The sequence below is a fragment of the Salmo salar genome, chromosome 27, assembly GCF_965601325.2.
Source record: "Salmo salar chromosome 27, fSalSal1, whole genome shotgun sequence".
In the NCBI taxonomy this organism is placed as follows: domain Eukaryota; kingdom Metazoa; phylum Chordata; class Actinopteri; order Salmoniformes; family Salmonidae; genus Salmo; species Salmo salar.
In genome coordinates, this window is record NC_138317.1 from 6,621,947 (window position 1) to 6,645,213 (window position 23,267).

A 23,267-nucleotide genomic window follows, 5' to 3' on the forward strand; every position below is an offset into this window, starting at 1 on the left:
ATAAAATATTTACAGCCCTAAACAACTATGAATACTCTCTTGACATCTTTTAAGATGTATCCAAAGCGTTTGACACGGTTGATCATGAAATATTACTTTCTAGATTGCAATACTATGGTTTTCATGATTATACATATAATTGGTTATATAATTATGTTTATGATAGAGAACAATTTGTTTATGCAAACGGCTGTGCATCTACCAGGGCCAAGATATTCTGTGACATGCCACAGCGTTCAATAATTGGACCTTTGTTGTCCCCAATCTACTGTGTATCCAGAAAGTATTCAGACCCCTTGACTTTTTCCACATTTTGTTATGTTACTGCCTTATTCTAAAATTTATTAAATCTTTTTTTTCCCTCATCAATCTACACACAATACCCCATAATGATAAAACAAATACAGGTTTTAGAAATGTTTGCGAAAAATACATAAAAATGAAATATAGCATTTACATAAGTAGTCATACCGTTTACTCAGTACTTTGTTGAAGCACCTTTGGCAGCGATTACAGCCTCGAGCCTTCTTGGGTGTGACGCTACAGGTTTGGCACACCTGTATTTGGGAAGTTCCTCCCATTCTTCACGGCAGATCCTCTAAAGCTCTGTCAGGTTGGATGGGGAGCATCGCTGCACAGCTATTTTCAGGTTTCTCCACAGATGTTAGATCGGGTTCAAGTCCGGGCTCTGGCTGGGCCACTCAAGGACATTGAGACTTGTCCCGAAGCCACTGCTGTGTTGACTTGGCTTTGTGCTTAGGGTCATTATTCTGTTGGAAGGTGAACCTTCGCCTTAGTCTGAGGTCCTGAGGGCTCTGGAGCAGGTTTTCATCAAGGATCTCTCTGTACTTTGCTCCGCTCATCTTTCCCTCAAACCTTAGTCTACCAGTCCCTGCCGCTGAAAAACATCCCCACAGCATGGTTCACCGTAGGTATGGTGCCAGGTTTCTTCCAGACGTGATGCTTCTGTCTGGCCTGATTGGTGGAGTGTTGCAAAGATGGTTGTCCTTCTGGAAGGTTCCCATCTCCACAGCGGTACGATGTCAGAGTGGCCATGGGGTTCTTGGTCACCTCACTGAGCAAGGGCCTTCTCCCCCGATTGCTCAGTTTGGCCGCGTAGCCAGTTCTAGGAAGGGTATTAGTGGTTCCAAACTTCTTCCATTTAAGAATGATGGAGGTCACTGTGTTCTTGGGGACCTTAAATGCCAAATAAATATTTTGGTATCCTTCCCAAGATCTGTGCCTCAACACAGTCCTGTCTCGGAGCTCTACGGACAGACTGGGGGTCAGCCTGATGAAACAAACTGCTCAGTAATATCATCCGTATAGCCTATCTCTCACACACACGTGCACACACATTTAAACAAAACCATTTTTTTCTCGTGATTACTGATCAATTAATTTATGAATAGTAGGTTTTATCTTTTTTTTTTTTTACTTTTTTTGTACTTAATTACCTCCTACGTTTAATTATTACTCGGTTAAATTAATCATGCAACAAATTCATTAGTAATTTGGGGCATCATGGGAAAAGTTTATTTAACCTCTTACATCTAGACGTTCCGCTAGCGGAACACCTGCTCCAATATCCAATGATACGCGTGGCGCGAATTACAAATTCCTCAAAAATACCAAAACTTAAATTTTTCAAACATATGACTATTTTACAGCATTTTAAAGACAAGACTCTCCTTTATCTAACCACACTGTCCGATTTCAAAAAGGCTTTCAGCGAAAGCAAAACATTAGATTATGTCAGCAGAGTACCCAGCCAGAAATAATCAGACACCCATTTTTCAAGCTAGCATATAATGTCACAAAAAACAAAACCACGGCTAAATGCAGCACTAACCTTTGATGATCTTCATCAGATGACACACCTAGGACATTATGTTATACAATACATGCATGTTTTGTTCAATCAAGTTCATATTTATATCAAAAACCAGCTTTTTACATTAGCATGTGACGTTCAGAACTAGCATACCCCCCGCAAACCTCCTGTGAATTTACTAAATTACTCAAGATAAACGTTCACAAAAAACATAACAATTATTTTAAGAATTATAGATACAGAACTCCTTTGTGCAATCGAGGTGTCCGATTTTAAAATAGCTTTTCGGTGAAAGCACATTTTGCAATATTCTGAGTAGATAGCCCAGCCATCACGGCTAGCTATTTAGACACCCACCAAGTTTAGCCCTGACCAAACTCCGATTTACTATTAGAAAAGTTTGATTACCTTTGGTGTTCTTCGTCAGAATGCACTCCCAGGACTGCTACTTCAATAACAAATGTTGGTTTGGTCCCAAATAATCCATTGTTATATCCAAATAGCGGCGTTTTGTTCGTGCGTTCAAGACACTATCCGAAGTGTAAATAAGGGTCACGCGCACGACGCATTTTGTGACAAAAAAATTCTAAATATTCCATTACCGTACTTCGAAGCATGTCAACCGCTGTTTAAAATCAATTTTTATGCCATTTTTCTCGTAAAAAAGCGATAATATTCCGACCGGGAAAGCGTGTATACGTACAAAAGAGAGAGAAAATAAAAGCATGGGATCCCCTCGTGCACGAGCCTGAGTCTCATAGTACTGTGACTGGCCACTATCCAAACGTGCTAATGTTTTTCAGCCAGGGGCTGCCTCGATATCATTCAGCTTTTTGCCGCCTTCTGAGAGCCCATGGGAGCCGTAGGAAGTGTCACGTAACAGCAGAGATCCCCTGTATTGGATAGAGATAATCAAGAAGGCCAAGAAATGGTCAGACAGGGTACTTCCTGTACAGAATCTTCTCAGGTTTTGGCCTACCAAATGAGTTCTGTTATACTCACAGACACCATTCAAACAGTTTTAGAAACTTTGGAGTGTTTTCTATCCAAAGCTAATAATTATATGCATATTCTAGTTTCTGCGCAGGAGTAATAATCAGATTAAATTAGGTACGTTTTTTATCCGGCCGTGAAAATACTGCCCCCTAGCCATAACAGGTTAATGAGTTACAGTTTCCCAAATTAACTCAAGAATATATCGATATACCAGTTATCAATCAATCATTTCCTCATATCAGTCTCATTCCGAACTTCGCAAATATCTTAATCCACAAGAACCTTAGCCTAAGTGATGAGTCAGTGATACACACATTGGCTTAATTATTTATTTAATGGAAGCTTTTCTCATGTCAAACATGTACAGTGTGGTGTACCACAGGGCAGCTCTCTAGGCCCTCTACTCATTTCTATTTTTATCAATGACCTGCCACTGGCATTAAGCAAAGCATGTGTGTCCATGTATTCTGATGATTCAACTATATACACATCAGCAACCACAGCTAATGAAGTCACTGAAACCCCTAACAAAGATTTGCAATTCTTTTTCTGAGGTCTTGGCTGATTTCTTTTGATTTTCCCATAATGTCAAGCAAAGAGGCACTGAGTTTGAAGGTAGGCCTTGAAATACATCCACAGGTAAACCTCCAATTGACTCAAATGATGTCAATTAGCCTATCAGAAGCTTCTAAAGCCATGACATCCTTTTCTGGAATTTTCCAAGCTGTTTAAAGGCACAGTCAATTTTCCAACAATTGTTTACAGACAGATTATTTCACTTACAAAACTGAGTTTCACTTCCAAATGGACAATGACCCCAGTCATACTTCCAAAGTTGTGGCAAAATGGCTTAAGGACAACAAAGTCAAGGTATTGGAGTCGCCATCACAAAGCCCTGACCTCCATTTTATAGAACATTTGTTGGCAGAACTGAAACGGCGTGTGTGAGCAAGGAGGCCAACAAACCTGACTAAGTTACACCAGCTCTGTCAGGAGGAATGGACCAAAATTCACCCAACTTATTGTGGGAAGCTTGTGGAAGGCTACCCGAAATGTTTGACCCAAGTTAAACAATTTAAAGGCAATGCTACCAAATACTAATTGAGTGTATGTAAACTTCTGACTCACTGGGAATGTGATGAAAGAAATAAAAGCTGAAAGAAATCATTCTCTCTACTATTATAATGACATTTCACATTCTTAAAATTAAGTGGTGATCCTAACTGACCTAAGACAGGGAATTTTTACTAGGATTAAATATCAGGAATTGTGAAAAACTGAGTTTAAATGTATTTGGCTAAGATGTATGTAAACTTCCGACTTCAACTGTAAATACTATGCATGCCAGTCTCTCTTGGCTAAGACTTCTTTTTTTAAGAAACATTAATGTGTTGAAAATCCCAAATTGTTTGCATAGTCAACTTACACACAGCTCTGACACACACATGCCACCAGGGGTCTTTTCATAGTTTCCAAATCCAGAACAAATTCAAGAAAGCGTAAAGTATTATATAGAGCCATTATTGTATGGCTCTTCCTTCCATCTCATATTGCTAAAATGAACAGCAAACCTGGTTTCAAAAAACAGATAAAGCAACATGCTGCGGCACAACGCCTCTTCCCTATTTGACCTAGATAGTTTGTGTGTATGCATTGATATGTAGGCTACGTGTGCCTTTTAAAAATGTATGTAGTTCTGTCCTTGAGTTGTTCTTGTCTAATTTTATTTATTTATTTTATTTCACCTTTATTTAACAAGGTAGGCAAGTTGAGAACAAGTTCTCATTTACAATTGCGACCTGGCCAAGATAAAGCAAGCAGTTTGACACATACAACCACACAGAGTTACACATGCGAGTAAAACAAACATGCAGTCAATAATATAGTAGAAAAATAAGTCTATATACAAAGTGAGCAAATGAGGTGAGATAAGGGAGGTAAAGGCAAAAAAGGCCATGGTGGCAAAGTAAATACAATATAGCAAGTAAAACATTGGAATGGTAGATTTGCAGTGGAAGAAAGTGCAAAGTAGAATTAGAAATAATGGGGTGCAAAGGAGCAAAATAAATAAATACAGTAGGGGAAGAGGTAGTTGTTTGGGCTAAATTATAGATGGGCTATGTACAGGTGCAGTAATCCGTGAGCTGCTCTGACAGCTGGTGCTTAAAGCTAGTGAGGGAGATAAGTGTTTCCAGTTTTAGAGATTTTTGTAGTTCGTTCCAATCATTGGCAGCAGAGAACTGGAAGGAGAGGTGGCCGAAGGAGGAATTGGCTTTGGGGGTGACCAGAGAGATATACCTGCTGGAGCGCGTGCTACAGGTGGGTGCTGCTATGGTGACCAGCGAGCTGAGATAAGGGGGAACTTTACCTGGCAGGGTCTTGAAGATGACCTGGAGCCAGTGGGTTTGGCGACGAGTATGAAGCGAGGCCCAGCCAACGAGAGCGTACAGGTCGCAGTGGTGGGTAGTATATGGAGCTTTGGTGACAAAACGGATGGCACTGTGATAGACTGCATCCAGTTTATTGAGTAGGGTATTGGAGGCTATTTTGTAAATGACATCGCCGACGTCGAGGATCGGTAGAATGGTCAGTTTTACGAGGGTATGTTTGGCAGCATGAGTGAGAAATTCTTTATTGCGAAATAGGAAGCCAATTTTAGATTTAACTTTGGATTGGAGATGTTTGATGTGAGTCTGGAAGGAGAGTTTACAGTCTAACCAGACACCTAGGTATTTGTAGTTGTTCACATATTCTAAGTCAGAACCGTCTAGTAATATTCTGTATTATGTAAATATGTATTATGTTTCATGTTTTGTGTTGACCCCAGGTGGACTAACGTGATATGACGGCTTGTTACACAATGGAAAGGGGGTGGGGAAAGATAAAGAGCAGGAGAGACAAAGATAGTGGACTTATCGTACATACATGTGGAAGATATACTCATGGGAATATGAATTTATTTTAGTAGAAAAAAATACGTCTATATACAATGTGAGCAAATGAGGTGAGATAAGGGAGGTAAAGGCAAAAAAAGGCCATGGTGGCAAAGTAAATACAATATAGCAAGTAAAACACTGGAATGGTAGATTTGTAGTAGAAGAAAGTGCAAAGTAGAAATATAAATAATGGGGTGCAAAGGAGCAAAAACATTTTTTACAAATAAATACAGTAGGGGAAGAGGTAGTTGTTTGGGCTAAATTATAGATGGACTATGTACAGGTGCAGTGATCTGTGAGCTGCTCTGACAGCTGGTGCTTAAAGCTAGTGAGGGAGATAAGTGTTTCCAGTTTCAGAGATTTTTGTAGTTCGTTCCAATCATTGGCAGCAGAGAACTGGAAGGAGAGACGGCCAAAAGAGGAATTGGCTTTGGGGGTGACCAGAGAGATATCCAGTTTGTTGAGTAGGGTATTGGAGGCTATTTTGTAAATGACATCGCCGAAGTCGAGGATCGGTAGGATGGTCAGTTTTACGAGGATATGTTTAGCAGCATGAGTGAAGGATGCTTTGTTGCAAAATAGGAAGCCAATTCTAGATTTAACTTTGGATTGGAGATGTTTGATGTGAGTCTGGAAGGAGAGTTTACAGTCTAACCAGACACCTAGGTATTTGTAGTTGTCCACATATTCTAAGTCAGAACCGTCCAGAGTAGTGATGCTGGACAGGCGGGCAGCTGCAGGCAGCGATCGGTTGAAGAGCATGCATTTAGTTTTACTTGTATTTAGGAGCAGTTGAAGGCCACGGAAGGAGAGTTGTATGGCATTGAAGCTCATCTGGAGGGTTGTTAACACAGTGTCCAAAGAAGGGCCAGAGGTATACAGAATGGTGTCGTCTGCGTAGAGGTGGATCAGAGAATCACCAGCAGTGAGAGCAACATCATTGATGTATACAGAGAAAAGAGTCAGCCTGAGAATTGAACCCTGTGGCACCCCCATAGAGACTGCCAGAGGTCCGGACAACAGGCCCTTGGATTTGACACACTGAACTCTATCAGAGAAGTAGTTGGTGAACCAGGCGACGCAATCGTTTGAGAAACCAAGGCTATTGAGTCTGCCGATGAGGATGTGGTGATTGACAGAGTCGAAAGCTTTGGCCAGGTCAATGAATACGGCAGCACAGTATTGTTTCTTATCGATGGCGGTTACGATGTCGTTTAGGACCTTGAGCGTGGCTGAGGTGCACCCATGACCAGCTCTGAAACCAGATTGCATAGCGGAGAAGGTGCGGTGGGATTCGAAATGAATACTTTGCACATGAACAACCGCTCATTCTAAAATAATTGCGATGTATATATTTACGCGTGGATGTCTTTGTCATCTCTCTGTTGAATTCGATCCGTCTATGGGAAGTGTTTCGATGTAAGTCTCTGGTTGTCCTTCTTAGTTGTAGGCTTCTTTTGTTCTGGAGTGTTCGTTAGAATGGATACATCAGAGGTCCCACACAGTGGTGAGAGGCATCTGTATTTCCCTATGTTTGTTAGAATAGATACCTCATGATGGTGAGAGGAAACTGTTCTTTGCCTCTCGTCTTTGGTTGAGTTTCCTAGACTATTTTACATATACAGCTGCAGGCTGTGAATGTGTAGTCTAGTCTTCACCTTCACTCGTCGAAAGTTTCAGAGGGTTTTACCATTTTCTGGTCTGGTAGTTTTAAACCATTTTAAACCGTGTAGCCACCGTTCCACGCTGTATGGTCTATTATGTTAATTTTTCAGCGAGTCCTTTTATGCACTCTGGTCGGAAAACCGGTTCCGTCATGTTGAAACAATGTCTGTGCTCACATGGGCGTGGTTACCGACTTGGCCCAGGTTTATATGAAAAGCCATTATCTCATTTAGAAGGGTAAAATCACATTTCTATCTTTTCAAAAGTATTCTTATACTTAATCATTTATTTTAGATGCAAACCTGATCATGAGGACGTGTACACTTTCAGAGTTACAGTTATCATGTTATACAGTCTTTCTGATCATTTTAATGACATCACAAAATAGACATTAATTTCCATATTACATCTGTCATAATTCCCAACATTTGGATATTGAAACATATTGTCCCAATGTTCATTGTTTGATGTGTGAAGTTTTGGCAAAGTCTGTCTCTGTTACAACAAAGGGATTTTTAACTTCTCCATACTGCAGTGCAAGAGAGAGAAAGTCATAAAACCAGGCCAACTCCCCCGAGAGAGAGAGTTTGGCTATCTGTCAGCACCTTTGATTCTCACCAAAGAGAGAGTCATGACATATTGTATATTGCTTTTTTGTGGTGTGTTTTTCATAATTTGCCACTGGGCTTCCAACTGCACCTGCACATTTTATTTGTTATATATCTTTTTTTATCTGTTTTGTCACTTGTTTTCTTTGGTGCAAATAAATTAAACTAAACCCCTCGACATATTCCACATTTTGTTGTTACAGCCTAAATTCAAAATGGATTAAAACTGAAATTTTCCCAACCATCTACACACAAGACCCCATAATGACTAAGTGAAAATGTTTTTTAATCTTTTATTTCTGCTAATGTATGTATTGAAAATGATGATAAAATTGGTTGTTGAACAATTACTAGACAACCAGATTTAAGTCAAAACTGTAACTCGGCCACAGGAACATTCACTGTCTTCTTGGTAAGTAACTCCAGTGTAGATTTGGCCTTGTGTTTTAGGTTATTGCCCTGCTGAAATGTGAATTCATCTTCCAGTGACTGGTGAAAAGCAGACTGAGCCATCTTTTCCTTTAGGATTTTGTCTGTGTTTAGCTCCATTCCGTTTCCTTTTTATCCTGAGAAACTCCCCAGTCCTTAATGATTACAAGTATACCTATAACATGATGCAGCCACCACTATGCTTGAAAATATGGAAAGTGGTACACAGTAATGTTTGCATTTGATTTTCCCCAAACATTCAGGACAAAAAGTGAATTGCATTTCCACATTTTTTGTAGTATTACTTTAGTGCTTGTTGCAAACAGGATGCATGTTTTGGAATATTCTGTACAGACTTCCCTTTTACTCTGTCAATTAGATTCGTATTGTGGAGTAACTACAATATCTTTGATCCATTCTCAGTTTTCTCCTATCACAGCCATTAAACTGTAACTGTTTTAAAGTCACCATTGGCCTCATGGTGAAACCCCTGAGCGGTTTCCTTCCTTTCTGGCAAAGGAGTTAGGAAGGATGCCTGTATCGTTGTAGTGATTGGGTGTATTAATACAAAATCCAAAGGGAAATTAATAACTTCACCATGTTCAAAGGAATATTCAATGTCTGCTTTAAACAACAACAAAAAATGTATCTACCAATAGGTGCCTCGCTCTTTGGTTGAATCTGTATTTGACATTTACTGTTCGACTGGGGGACCTTACCAGTGGAGGCTGCTGAGGGGAGGACAGCTCATAATAATGGCTGGAATGGGGCAAATGGAATGGTATCAATCACATGTGTTTTGATGTATTTCTGTAAATTATGGTGCCACCAACCTCTTGCGGACCTTACAGATAATTGTATGTGTGGGATACAGAGGTGAGGTAGTCATTCAAAAATTATGCTAAACATTATTATTGCACACAGAGTGAGTCCATGCAACTTATTATGTGACGTGTTAAGCAGATGTTTAAACCTGAACTTATTTAGGGTTGCCATAACAAAGGGGTTGAATACTAATTGACTCAAGACATTTCAGCTTTTCATTTTTAATGAATTTGTAAAAAAAAATTAAAAAAAAATCCACTTTGATATTATGGGGTATTGTGTGTAGGCCAGTGATGAAAAAAATAACAATTTAATACATTTTAAATTCAGGCTGTAACACAACAACATTTGGAAAAAGTCGGGGGGGGGGGGGGATACTTTCTGAAGGCATTGTTGCTCGACATTAATTACTTCACCAATCAGTGCGAATAGAGCAGCTTGCTATGGAGCGGGCAAGCTATTTACATGCATTGGACAGATTAGAGATGCAACTGACATTTGGCAGGTGGGGAGAGAGCGAGAGGCGATACAGGAGAAGGCTTAGCTTGAAGCACTGTGCACCTTGTTGTTATGACAATTATCATAATTAGGCCCACAGAATTGTACCTACAGAGGATTGCCTACACACTGGCAAAGATTTTCTGTCAGGCAGACACTGGAATAAGTTTCTGAGTGACAGAGTGAGGGCTTTGCATAAGTGCTTTGTTTTTTGTTGGACTGGGAAAAAATTACCGCAACTTAAAATAATGTTGTTAACCAGTTCCCATGGTTTTAAAATAACAGTTCTGTTCCAGAACAGTATAGATTACTTTAGTTCGTGCTTCTGATTCTGTTCCTGGAAAAAAATATATTTTCCAGTTTTTGGTTCTGTTCCCTAGACCGGTTCCAACCCATTATTATTATTGACATGTTTAGTGGGTCTACAAAGCATACCAGATTTAATGATGATTCAGATTCATGTTATTTGTCCTATAAGAAAAAACCTGACCAGAGAGGAGACTATATGAGTTTGTGCTAGTCAGTGTATGGGAGCCATGAGATGCTTTTCTGAGGTTGTGTGTTCAGTGCTCTCATGCAGTGTTCTTTTAATCCTCACAGGAGTACAGAAACCGTGTGTTCCACGACTTCAGAAATGGACTCTGCAGAAATCTTGTCTGCACCGGTACGTGTCCACAGGGCTCTAAAGTGCAACCATTTTGGTCGAATGTGCTTCTAAATATTTAGCTGTGCGACCTGGAATATTAATTTGGGAGCACCAGTGCGCCTAAAAAGAAAAATCCACCAGATAATTTTTGTAAAGATTAGAGGCTTCGCTCTACCGTTTTTTCTGAGAAAAAGCAATCACATATTCATTAGTTTCATGGTCGTACCCAGGCACATAACTTGCGGGTTATGTGCCCCCTCAATAATATACCGTGATGCGTTTGATTGATTGGAAATTATTTATAAACGTAAAGCGCAGGCAGCTACTGGCTTTCTATGGCTTTAGGCCTACACCACACAGTGATACCTTATTTTATGATTGAACCCCCCTCAACTCCAATTATGTTTTTGGTTTGATCCGGTCCTCAGAGGCCGTGATTTGTGAAGAAAAAAAAGTTGCGTAAGACTTGCGTAAAAAAAAGTAGCGTAAGACTCGCTCTCTCTCCTCTTTTCTTAGCCCACATATTTGCGGGTTTGTTAACTTGGAACAAATAAAATTGTGCAGTCAAATTTAACATGGTAAATTCATTCAAGCACAAATAATAATTATATTGAAAAGGATTCTTTTTCAAATGGAGAAAGTTTCTATTGCGAAGTGACAAGATGTGCATCTCGTGTGTGAGCGCTATTTCTCAAAACCAGTGATAATTGGTAACAGTCATATTCGGCTCAATTTTGAGTAGTATAAACATTAAAATATCTGGTTTGTAGTAGGCTACAGAATTAGACATGGCTGTTTCTCTGAACCTCAGGCAGTAGGCTCAAGCAACCCTGTTTCTCTCCCCAGGCAGAGGCAGCCTGCCTCCCAGACTCTGACCAGTAGCAGCAACCTATTCTCTTTATTTAGTTTAGAAAACAAATTTGAAGGCCAAAATTGTGAGGGGAATGCACTAATCATGTTTATGCAACCTGATAATCATCATTAGAATACTTCCAGAACCAGTTTCAATTTTAGAAAATCTGCAATAAAATTTGGCCAAACCTAGTCTTCATTGATAGGGATGCATGTGACATTGCACAGCGGTAAACATGTTTATTTCTCCTTATTTTTCTTCTTCTTGATTTCAATATGAAAGGGGAACCATGTACTTGTGTTTGTATAAACTCTTTCTTGAGTAAAATGCTAAAATGAATAAAAGTCTACATTTAAATATATACCATATTTTTGGGTAACAAATCAAATTTATTGGTCACATACACATATTTAGCAGATGTTATTGCGGGTGTTGCAAAATGCTTGTGTTCCTAGCTCCAACAGTGCGGTAGTATCTAACTAAATGCTAGTGTTCCTAGCTCCAACAGTACAGTAGTATCTAACTAAATGCTTGTGTTCCTAGCTCCAACAGTGCAGTAGTATCTAACTAAATGCTTGTGTTCCTAGCTCCAACAGTGCAGTAGTATCTAACTAAATGCTTGTGTTCCTAGCTCCAACAGTGCAGTAGTATCTAACTAAATGCTTGTGTTCCTAGCTCCAACAGTACAGTAGTATCTAACTAAATGCTAGTGTTCCTAGCTCCAACAGTGCGGTAGTATCTAACTAAATGCTTGTGTTCCTAGCTCCAACAGTGCAGTAATATCTAACTAAATGCTTGTGTTCCTAGCTCCAACAGTACAGTAGTATCTAACTAAATGCTTGTGTTCCTAGCTCCAACAGTGCAGTAGTATCTAACTAAATGCTTGTGTTCCTAGCTCCAACAGTACAGTAGTATCTAACTAAATGCTAGTGTTCCTAGCTCCAACAGTACAGTAGTATCTAACTAAATGCTTGTGTTCCTAGCTCCAACAGTGCAGTAGTATCTAACTAAATGCTTGTGTTCCTAGCTCCGACAGTACGGTAGTATCTAACTAAATGCTTGTGTTCCTAGCTCCAACAGTGCAGTAGTATCTAACAATTCACAACAATACACACACATCTAAAAGTAAAAGAATGGAATGAAGAAATGTATAAATATTAGGACGACCAATGTCTGAGTGGCATTGACTAAAATAGAATACAGTATATACATATGAAATGAGTAAAGCAGGATGTAAACATTATTAAAGTCACTAGTGTTCCATTTTTAAATAGTAACAGTTCATTCAATGGGGGGGTTCAATGGATGCTCTGGTGCTCCTAAATGTTATGTTGTGCTCTTAAACTTTTATAAGTTGGGAACACCAGTGCTACCAATGACATTTCTTTATGTAAAGCACTGAGTGTCCATATGAATTGTCTGTATATTTTGTTTGGTCATATCAGATTTTACTTGGGTATGTAGTACAGTTGATTTGACTGTTTTCTGGTTTACTGTTTGAAACAGATCTGTTCACCAGAGGTATTGACATCCAAGCCGTCAATGTTGTCATCAACTTCGACTTCCCCAAGAACGCCGAGACATACCTGCATCGCATCGGAAGATCAGGTATGGAAACTTTCTTGTGTTGTTTATGTGCTTCTTGTGGTATTATGTCAATGCTTTTTATCAACTTTTAATATCTGAATGCTCTGTTTTACATCCTGGCAACATGTACATTCCATCCCTCTGTGGTATTGTCTCTCTCAGGGAGGTTTGGTCACCTGGGCCTGGCCATCAACCTGATCACCTCTGAGGACCGCTTCAACCTGAAGTCCATCGAGGACCAGCTGGTCACCGACATCAAGCCCATCCCTGGCAGTATCGACAAGAACCTGTACGTGGCCGAGTTCCACACCGCCAACCTAGACTGCGAGGTGGAGGAGGAGCTGAAGGAGACAGGCTGCCAACAGGAGGAGCCCTAGAACCCCTCAACTGGTGAGTCATTCACTCTGACATGCTACTGAGCCTTTCTAGCAATATGTAAAATTCCTCAGAAGACAAGATGGACCCAGTACTTTATTGCTTATATGGGCATATTATACATATCAGTCGGACATGCCAGTGAGAATGCCTAATATTTTAGGTCGACCCTAACTGAGATCTGAAAGGGTCGTAAGCAATTTGGTAAATTCCTTAGAAGGCAATATGGCTCATTACCATATTTCTTACGTCTATCAAATAATTGTGGATCTACACAAGGGGATAAGGGATATTTCAAATTGGGAACCCATCTTGTGATGTGAATGAAGTGTGAGACCCATCTTTTTAATCCTTGCCACCTTATCTTCCATCCAGGACAATAGGACATACCTGGCTTTTGCACAACGTTCGGCTCTTGCACACAGGCTTCAGGCACCTCTTCAACTTCTCTTATCTCAACCTTCAAAACCTGGCACATGGATGTTAAGGTCGAGTTTACTTTTTGCTGATTTGTATGTTCTGTTCTTATTCCCCCTTGTTATTTCATTAAGAGCTGCCTGCATTTCTTTATTTAAATTGGTTTAACCATGTTGTTTTGCACCAAAGGTAGCTTGCCCAATGCACACTGAATGAGATCAATCAGTCCTTTTTTGGCTTAAGACATGTAGGCTAATGTTTTTTGGATTGTATCCTGGTATTGGAAGGTAACATATCAGCTGAAAAACTTCCAAGATAGGTGAGGAACAATGTCTTTAAAAAAGTAAGATCATTGCAAAATATTGATGAAGTTGTATTGTTTCCAGCCGAATATGTCGTCCACTTTTACGGCCAGCTTTGGAGGAGGACAGGTTTGTGTCATCAATGACATGAGGCCTATTGTTAACCTTAGCAACAACCACTAAGGGTAAAGAAAGCTTCAGAATGTTGGAAAGCTCATTCACTTACATGCATTTTTGATTGGAGTTAAGATACTATATTTGTAGGTTTTAAACTTATTAATAAATTCACAAATGGTTGGATTATAAATCCTTTGGATACTAATATCCAACATCGACTTAAATAATTTATCTTCTGTACTACATACACTGAGTGTACAAAACATTAGGAACACCTTCCTAATATTACGTTGCACCCCATTTTGCCCTCAGAACAGCCTCAATTCGTCGGGTTTCGAAAGCGTTCCACAGGTATTCTGGTTCATGTTGACTCCAATGCTTCCCACAGTTGTGTCAAGTTGGCTGGTAGGTCCTTTAGGTGCTGGACCATCCTTGATACACACGGGAAACTGTTGAGTGAGACAAACCCAGCAGCGATTCAGTTCTTCACACACTCAAACCGGTGCGCCTGGCACCTACTACCATACTCTGTTCAAAGGGACTTAAATCTTTTGTCTTGCTCATTCACCCTCTGAATGACACACATACACAATTCATGTATCAATTGTCTCAAAGCTTAAAAATCATTCATTAACCGTCTCCTCCCCTTCATCAACACTGATTGAAGGTGACATCCAATAAGGGATCATACAGTACCTCTCACCTGAATTCACCTGGTCAGTCTGTCATGGAAAGAGCAGGTGTTCCTAATGTTTTGTACACTCAGTGTGTATAGTTAGCTGGGTTATCAAAATAATGCCTGTATTGGAAAATAGCTACATAGATTGATGGCTTTAGGTTGCTTGAAAGTGGTCACGTTCAAAATGAGCAGCTTGAGTCATGTACACTTTCAGAGGTGCAGTCCGTCCCAACCGTAAAATAAATGTTTACGGTACGTTATTCAAACCTGATTTGTTATCGATGACAACTAGCTGGCTCAGGTCTTTGAATTGCACACAAAGTAATGTTATTTTTTTTTCAACAATATTTCTGCTGATTAAAAGTAACACTGCTTGTGCCTTGCCTCAGGCTACTGTAGCTAGAGTTACCTCGGTATACATGCGATGCATAGACAAAATACATTTTTTGTTTATCTCAAATTACAGAGATGCAAACGCCTGTGGTAGTGTTCCCACTCACACTAGATAGAAAACCAACAAACGTATGTTTTTACAGTGGTACACGACACCATCATCCATGCAGTTGTATTGAATTACTAGTATTTCACTGCATGTGATACGTAGCTTGAAATTAGTGGGGGGGGGGGGGGGGTATTCAACATGGAGGCTCACACATCAGACATCAACTCAGTTATAGATAGAATTCATGATTATATTAAAATAAAACACTTTTAGCCATTTAACACTAAAATGAATGCATTTCAACAAGAGATTCCTTTTTCTTTACCCTTTGTGGGCGGGACCAAAGCGGTTGCCAGGGACACAAGGCCCAAACGCGTTCACACATTTAAACCGGTCTTCCTCCATTGTAGAGACAAGATGGACCCTTTTATATTGGCTCATTCACACTAGCCATCTTGCCCGCTTACATTCACATGCCTTTTGTCACTCAAGTGCCTTAATTACTCTCCCACATGCGCTCTTATCAGTTCATCCATCTGTCTTTCTCTCACACAACAGACAGAATGCAAACACAATTAAGCTGAATTGTAACATTGGTTGATTCAGAATTCCATTATGCAAGTAGAACGTTCATTGTGCACTCTCCTTCTAGGGAATCTTGTTCATGTTCTAGATGCTCAATAACCAAGGCTCAAACTCTGACTGCCATCATCTAGAATGCGAAAGTACTTTTAATGTAAACTTTGCAATAAAAAAGGGCAGCTTTTACTTAGACGCAACGTGACTGTTTCTGTCACTATGAATAATCAATCATGTGAATAATATAATATGATATAAGACTGGGCCCATTGTAAAAACTGTGGATGGTAGCCTACTATCAAGCTAATATAGCACCGGACAAAAATTCCCCTATATATAAACGATCTCAGACCAGTACAGGAGCAGTTCATGAAAACACAAGTCACAGTAGCATCCAATTACTGAGCTTGTGTAGCATTTTACTAGTAAAACTATTTTCTGAGGTTTCATACTTATGTTGCGGTGGTGATGTGATTATGTGTCAAAATATCACCCTAATCCCTGTAAAGTACACTACTTTTGACCAGGACCCATAAAGTAGTGCACTATATAGGAAATAGGCCCATATATCTGCAGCTATGGAAAGAACAGGTAGAATTTACAATCTGATCAGTCATATGCATCCAATTTCTGAAAGACGCACAAGGTGTTGTTGGAGATTAAGATCAGCATGGGATCTTTTTTTTTAACCACTGTCTCTTTCACATATGAGCCCTTCATGAACACCTCAATAAACAACAATTACACTATAAATATCTACAGTGGGGAGAACAAGTATTTGATACACTGTCGATTTGGCAGGTTTTCCTACTTACTAAGCATGTAGAGGTCAGTAATTTTTATCATAGGTACACTACAGGTAATGAGTGGAGAATAGGAGGGCTTCTTAAAGAAAAACTAACAGGTCTGTGAGAGCCGGAATTCTTACTGGTTGGTAGGTGATCAAATACTTATGTCATGCAATAAAATACAAATTAATTACTTAAAAATCATACAATGTGATTTTCTGGATTTTTGTTTTAGATTCCGTTTCTCACAGTTGAAGTGTACCTATGATAAAAATTACAGACCTCTACATGCTTTGTAAGTAGGAAAACCTGCAAAATCGGCAGTGTATCAAATACTTGTTCTCCCCACTGTATATACAAATCTATTACACAATACACGAAAAGCAAACACAAAATATGAAAAGCAAAACACAAGGAAACAAACCCATTATTCAGTAAAAAAGGCCCTCTAACATTGGCCTGAATAGCCCTAGAGGCAATCTTGACGTTTTCTTTGTACAAAACAACATGGTTCAACATATTTTTAAGACCTGCTTTTTCTTCCTCAATGTGAGGGTCCCTCAAAGTAATATAATATGTTTTTTAGAGGTAGACATTTCATGTTGGTACAGTTTTGTGGGTATGCGGTTTAGGGTCTAATTTGAATCAATCTAAATGACTCAAATGTAAAAATGTATCTCCAAAGTGTTGTGAATGTATTAATTGCCAATATGTACTGTGCAGCCCGATGGTACATGCAGCCAATTGGTACAAAATATAGTATATTTAGACTAAAAACTAAGTAACAAGAAACCAAGCTTTTATTTTAAAAACCTCAGAGCTCTTGGGTGATGTTCCTCAGCCTGGCTCCAAGGGAGAAGGGAGGGTATTTTGATATGATACATACAGAGCTGAGAACTTGGCAGAACTCTCATTTGTTATCTCTGCTATTCATTAGGTTGGGAAAACCCAGAGTTTTTTTTGGGGGGGGGTCGGTCGTACAGTTTTGTTATGATTGTGAAAAGCTGAGGGACTATTCTTGTGTGTGGGGTGGGTTGGCTCACATCAGAATTATATTTGAAAGCAAATTGTAGCATCTTCAAACTGGCAGCTGTGATCTTTTTTTTGGTCCTGCTACAAATGTTTAGCTGATGATGAAAGCAGAGAAAAATATGTGATATTTTTTTTGCTTCTCTTTGAAATTATTTTTGACAATGCTTGCTAAGCAGGGAGGGGGGCAGAGCAGGGTTTGGGGCACTGGGTTTGTGTGGGTTTGCGAGTCATCTTGAATCTTTTCTTCTCTCTGGTACTTAAGAACTCCAGCACAACAGTGGACCAACCAATATGGTTTGCAACAGATCTGAAACTCAACACATTTGTAATTTTTCTCCCAAAGTACAAAAAAAGTATTATATTTTGACCATTAGTTTGCTTATTTTAAGTACTGGAGAGAATGCTATCCGAGCACAGTCATACTGGTTATCTAGGTCAATCTTTTTACGAGGTGGTTGCTATCATTTTGAGGAAATTGGTTTGTAAATGATTCGTTGTGTTCACAATTCGTTTACAATAACAAAAAAAATATGAATTTGCTTCATGGTGGAGGTAGTTTTGAATATTAGATTTTTTTTATTTTTTTTAATTTTAAATACTGACTTTCAGGATTTATATTGAACCGAAACCAAAAAAGTGTAATGTCACGTCATGGCATTTTGTGTGCTTTGCGTGAGTGACTGTCAGTAAGTGTTGTGTGTGTGTGTGTGTGTGTGTGTGTGTGTGTGTGTGTCATAGAGAGAAACTTGGTGTGTGAGAAACAAGGTTGGTTGGTGTGTTTTAAGAGTAAGTTAGTGTCCCGTCTCATTTGTTTGTTGGTATGAATGTGATTGCCTGTGTGTCTGTATATGAATGGCTGTTCTGTAAGATTGTTTGGTAGGGTGTTCAATTGGCTGAATGTGAATTTCTGTATGCAATTGTGAATGTTTCTGTGTGCTTGTTTGTCTGTGAGTGACATACAATGTCTTAATATTCGTATGGCTGTTGTCCCTAGCCTGTTTTCTGGTCTACTTTGTGACCCATACTGTGCAAAGACAGAATAGGTCAACACTAGCCATATAGTGTAAACCCCAAACTAGCCCAAGGCAGAGTTTTTCAAATTCCTTTCACATACTGTTCTTTGCGATCAGTGGTCACAAAGGGGACTAGAAAACAGGCAATGTTCACCATCCTCAAAGGGATATTCAGATGGAATATTCAGTCTATGTCAGTGGGTAAATGTCTGTATATTCAGTTTATTAGGTACACCCATCTAGTATCTGGTCAGATCCCCCTTTGCCTCCAGAACAGCCTGAATTATTTGGGGCATGGAAACATTGCTCAATTCCTATCAAGGGACCTAATGTGTGGCAGGAAAACATTCCCCAAACCATTACACCACCACCATCAGCCTGTACCGTTGACACCAGGCAGGATGGGGCCATGGACTTGCTTACACCAAATCCTGACTCTGCCATCAGCATGACGCAACAGGAACCAGGATTCGTCGGACCAGGCAATGTTTTTCCACTCCTCAAATGTCCAGTGTTGGTGATCGTGTGCCCACTGGAGCCGCTTCTTGTTTTTAGCTGATAGGAGTGGAACCCGGTGTGGTCGTCTGCTGCAATAGCCCATCCGTGACAAGAATCGACAAGTTGTTCTTTTAGAGATGCCATTCTGCACACCACTGTTGTACTACGCCGTTATTTGCCTGCCTGTTAGCTTGCATGATTCTTGCCATTCAACATCGACCTCTCATCAACGAGCTGTTTTCGCCAACAGGACTGTCCCTGGCTGGATGTTTTTTGTTTGTCACACCATTCTTGGTAAACCCTAGACACTGTCTTGCATGAGAAGCCCAGGAAGCCGGACATTTTGAAATACTGGAACTGGCGTGCTTGGCACTGATGATCATAACACACTCAGATGCTTAGGTCACTCATTTTGCCCATTCTAACGTTCAGTTGACCAGTAACTGAATGCGTCAATGACTGTATATGCTATATTGCCTATATATGGCAAGCCACGGCCACGTGACTCGTTGTCTGTAGGAGCTAACCATTTTCGTGAGCAGTGTAGTGTACCTAATAAACTGGCCAAGTGTATGTCACTGTCTAATCCTGTGTGGATCTGTGTGTGCGTGCTCTTGGCCATTGAGTCAAGTTGTGACTGTGTGAATGATTGAGTACAAGTGGGGGAGGGAAGGTTCACTTGTCGTTAACTCCAAGATGTTTGGAAAAGGTAATCATGTTCATACCCTTAAGAACACAAGTAAGAGCTAGCCTATATGGTCTATGGTGGGGAAAGGTAGAAGGGGTTTGGGGTATAATACAATTAAGCAAACAAGAATTATGGTATTGCAACATGGGGTTTGGAGAAAATAAACTGGTACAGATCATTTTGAAACCAGAATACCCCTGATTCCCAAATTGCAATAGAGCTAATACAGCGAAGCCTCAAATGTATCTCCAGTTGAACAAATTCTGAATTGCATGCATGACTGTGTTGTGCTTCTCTAATTCAGACTCCTCTTACATGCAGAGACTCTACATTCAATAAACTGAGAGACTGAATTCTGCAAGAGCTGGAAAGAAAAGTGTGTATTCTGTTCCTGGAAACTGGATGAATGACTGGTACTAAAATTCTAATTTGCTAAATTACTTGTTTGGAATTTTTAAACATAGCCGCGGTTAAATTTGTCACATACGTGAGTAAAACATTTTCTGTGGTCATTAAGGGGGAGAAGCCATTTCAGAATTCAGTTGTCCTGTGTTTTCTGTAGTTATTGTATAGTGCCTTCAGAAAGTATTCATACCCCTTGACTTATTCCACATTTTTGTTGTTACAGCCTGAATTCAAAATGGATTAAATAGATTTCTTTCTCTCCCATCTACACACAATACCCCATAATGACAAAGTGAAAACATGTTTTTCTTTAAATGTTTTCAAATTTATTGAAAATGAAATGCATAAATATCTAATTTACATAAGTATTCACACCCCTGAATCAATACTTTGTAGAAGCACCTTTGGCAGCGAATACAACTGTGAGTCTTTCTAGGTCAGTCTAAGAGCTTTCCACACCTGGATTGTACAACATTTACCCATTTATTCTTTTCAAAATTCTTCAAGCTCTTGATCATTGCTAGACAACCATTTTCAGGTCTTGTCATAGTTATCAAGTAGATTTTAAGTCAAAACGATAACTCGGCCACTCAGGAACATTCACTTTCTTCTTGGTAAGTAACTCCAGTGTAGATTTGGCCTTGTCTTTTAGGTTATTGCCCTGCTGAAATGTGAATTCATCTTCCAGTGACTGGTGAAAAGCAGACTGAGCCAGCTTTTCCTTTAGGATTTTGTCTGTGTTTAGCTCAATTCCATTTCCTTTTTATCCTGAGAAACTCCCCAGTCCATAATGATTACAAGCTTACCTATAACATGATGCAGCCACCACTATGCTTGAAAATATGGAGAGTGGTACTCAGTAATGTTTGCGTTGGATTTTCCCCAAACATAACACTTTGTATTCAGGACAAAAAGTGAATTGCATTGCCACATTTTTTGCAGTATTATTTAGTGCTTTGTTGCAAACAGGATGCATATTTTGGAATATTATTATTCTGTACAGTCTTCCTTATCATTCTGTCAATTGCGTTAGTATTGTGGAGTAACTACAATGTTGTTGATCCATCCTCCAGTTTTCTCTTATCACAGCCATTAAACTATGTAACTGTTTTAAAGTAACCATTAGCCTCATGGTGAAATCCCTGAGCGGTTTCCTTCCTCTCTGGCAACTGAGTTAGGAAGGACGCCTGTATCTTTGTAGTGACTGGGTGTATTAATACACCATCCAAAGTGTAATTAATAACTTCACCATCCTCAAAGGGATATTCAGTGTCTGAATTGTCTTGAGTCAATAAGTATTCAAACCCCTTTGTTATGACAATCCAAAATAGAGTAAAAATGTGCTTAAGTTTCATGGACACACTGTGTGCAATAGTGTTTGACATGATTTTTTAATGACTACCTCATCTCTGTACCTCACACGTATATTTATCCCCCAGTCAAGCTGTCAATTTCAAACACAGATTCAACCACAAGTGTAATTAAAACTTCACCATCCTCAAAGGGATATTCAGTGTCTGCTTTAGGTGCCCTTCTTTGAGAGGCATTTGAAAACCTCGCCGGTTTTTGTGGTTGAATCTGTGTTTGAAATTGACAGCTTGACTGTGGGATAAATATACGTGTGAGGTACAGAGATGAGGTAGTCATTAAAAATCATGTTAAACACTGTTGCACACAGTGTGTCCATGAAACTTAAGCACCTTTTTACTCCAAAACTTATTTTGGCTTGTCATAACAAAGGGGTTTGAATACTTATTGACTCAAGACAATTCAGCTTTTCACAAAATGTGGGAAAAGTCAAGGGGTGTGAACACTTTCTGAAGGCACTGTATGTGGGAATGTACACACCTTGGTGGCTATTCCTTTTACTTTCTCATTTGTTATTTTCAAAACTGTTCAGCCCTATGTAGAGTGAGAATTACAAACGGAGGTCTTAACACTGAAACTTTGACGAGGTAGTTTGTCTTACAAATTAGACAGCCGTAGTCAGCCACTATATTGGAGCATACATGTATGCTTGATCTGATTATAGAGAAAGTCGATGGGTAAAGTTGCACCATTAATTTGCTTACAATATTTCAATTTAAAATGCAACTATGTCAATTTGGCTAATTACACCTCCCCCCTCGGTAACCCTAGAAACACAACCAATACAAGAAGCATACTTCAATTATCTACTTCTATCAGAGTCTTAAACTGTACTTTAATGACATTGGAATTAATACAGGGGGTTATAAAATGTAATAAAAATGAACTCAATTGAAAGTGTGGTGTTTTTCATTGTTCCTATCTTTGAAGGCTTGTGTACATGCCAGGTTGTGTGCTTTTGTGATGCTTTTACACATAGCTGTCTGCACTCAGGTGTTTAGGCCTACATTCTTACATTCAAATTAAGCAGATTCTCTTATCCAGAGCGATGTTTATTTTTATTTCACCTTTATTTAACCAGGTAGGCAAGTGTAAAGTTAGTGACTGCTCAGGCCATTATTCTAACTGAAAGGTAAAGCTTCCATAGATATTGACGGACGTGTGTCAGCACAAAGCACACACCCACAACATTGATGTGTTTGTTAGTGGTTGAGAATTGTTGCAAGTTAAGTCCACTCATTTCGTAATGGTGCAGAGTAAAATGTCCAGTTTTATAATGCTATTCCACACATTTTGTCATGTTTTAAAGCAAATTGTCTGCAATTCTACATTTTTTTTTATAGCACATCTTATTCTTTTGTTAACAATTTGCTATTAGGTTGAGAGAGAATTTTGCAGTTTTAAAGCAAATTTTCTGCAATTCTATACATTTTGCTATCATATGCTGTCTGACCCCCCCACCCCCACCAGAAGGGCCCCAACCTCTGGAGGTCGGGGATCCCAGAGCATGTGGTAATCCGGCCCTGTGGAAAAAGTGGTGTAGGAGCTATTCCATTAGTTTTTATGAATTTGACCCAAGACCCTCATGCTGTCACTGACCTTCACAGGCAGCACTTTTTTATTTTACATCCCTGAACTGCAACCAACCGCAATGACTCCCCTTGTCCACCAATCAGCAGCCTCCAAA

General features: G+C 39.5%; 1 protein-coding gene across 1 annotated transcript in view; it reads left to right on the forward strand.

Moving 5' to 3' along the window:
• Nucleotides 1-22,477, forward strand: part of LOC106588242 (putative ATP-dependent RNA helicase ddx6) — a 77,248-nt gene extending 54,771 nt beyond the window's left edge. The window contains exons 11-14 of the mRNA XM_014177060.3: nt 10,392-10,455; nt 12,797-12,898; nt 13,040-13,267; nt 13,628-22,477. Of these exons, the coding sequence (XP_014032535.1) occupies nt 10,392-10,455; nt 12,797-12,898; nt 13,040-13,254 (381 nt within the window). The 3' untranslated portion in view covers nt 13,255-13,267; nt 13,628-22,477. The remainder of the gene's footprint in view (nt 1-10,391; nt 10,456-12,796; nt 12,899-13,039; nt 13,268-13,627) is intronic.
• The last annotated feature ends 790 nt before the right edge of the window (nt 22,478-23,267 follow it).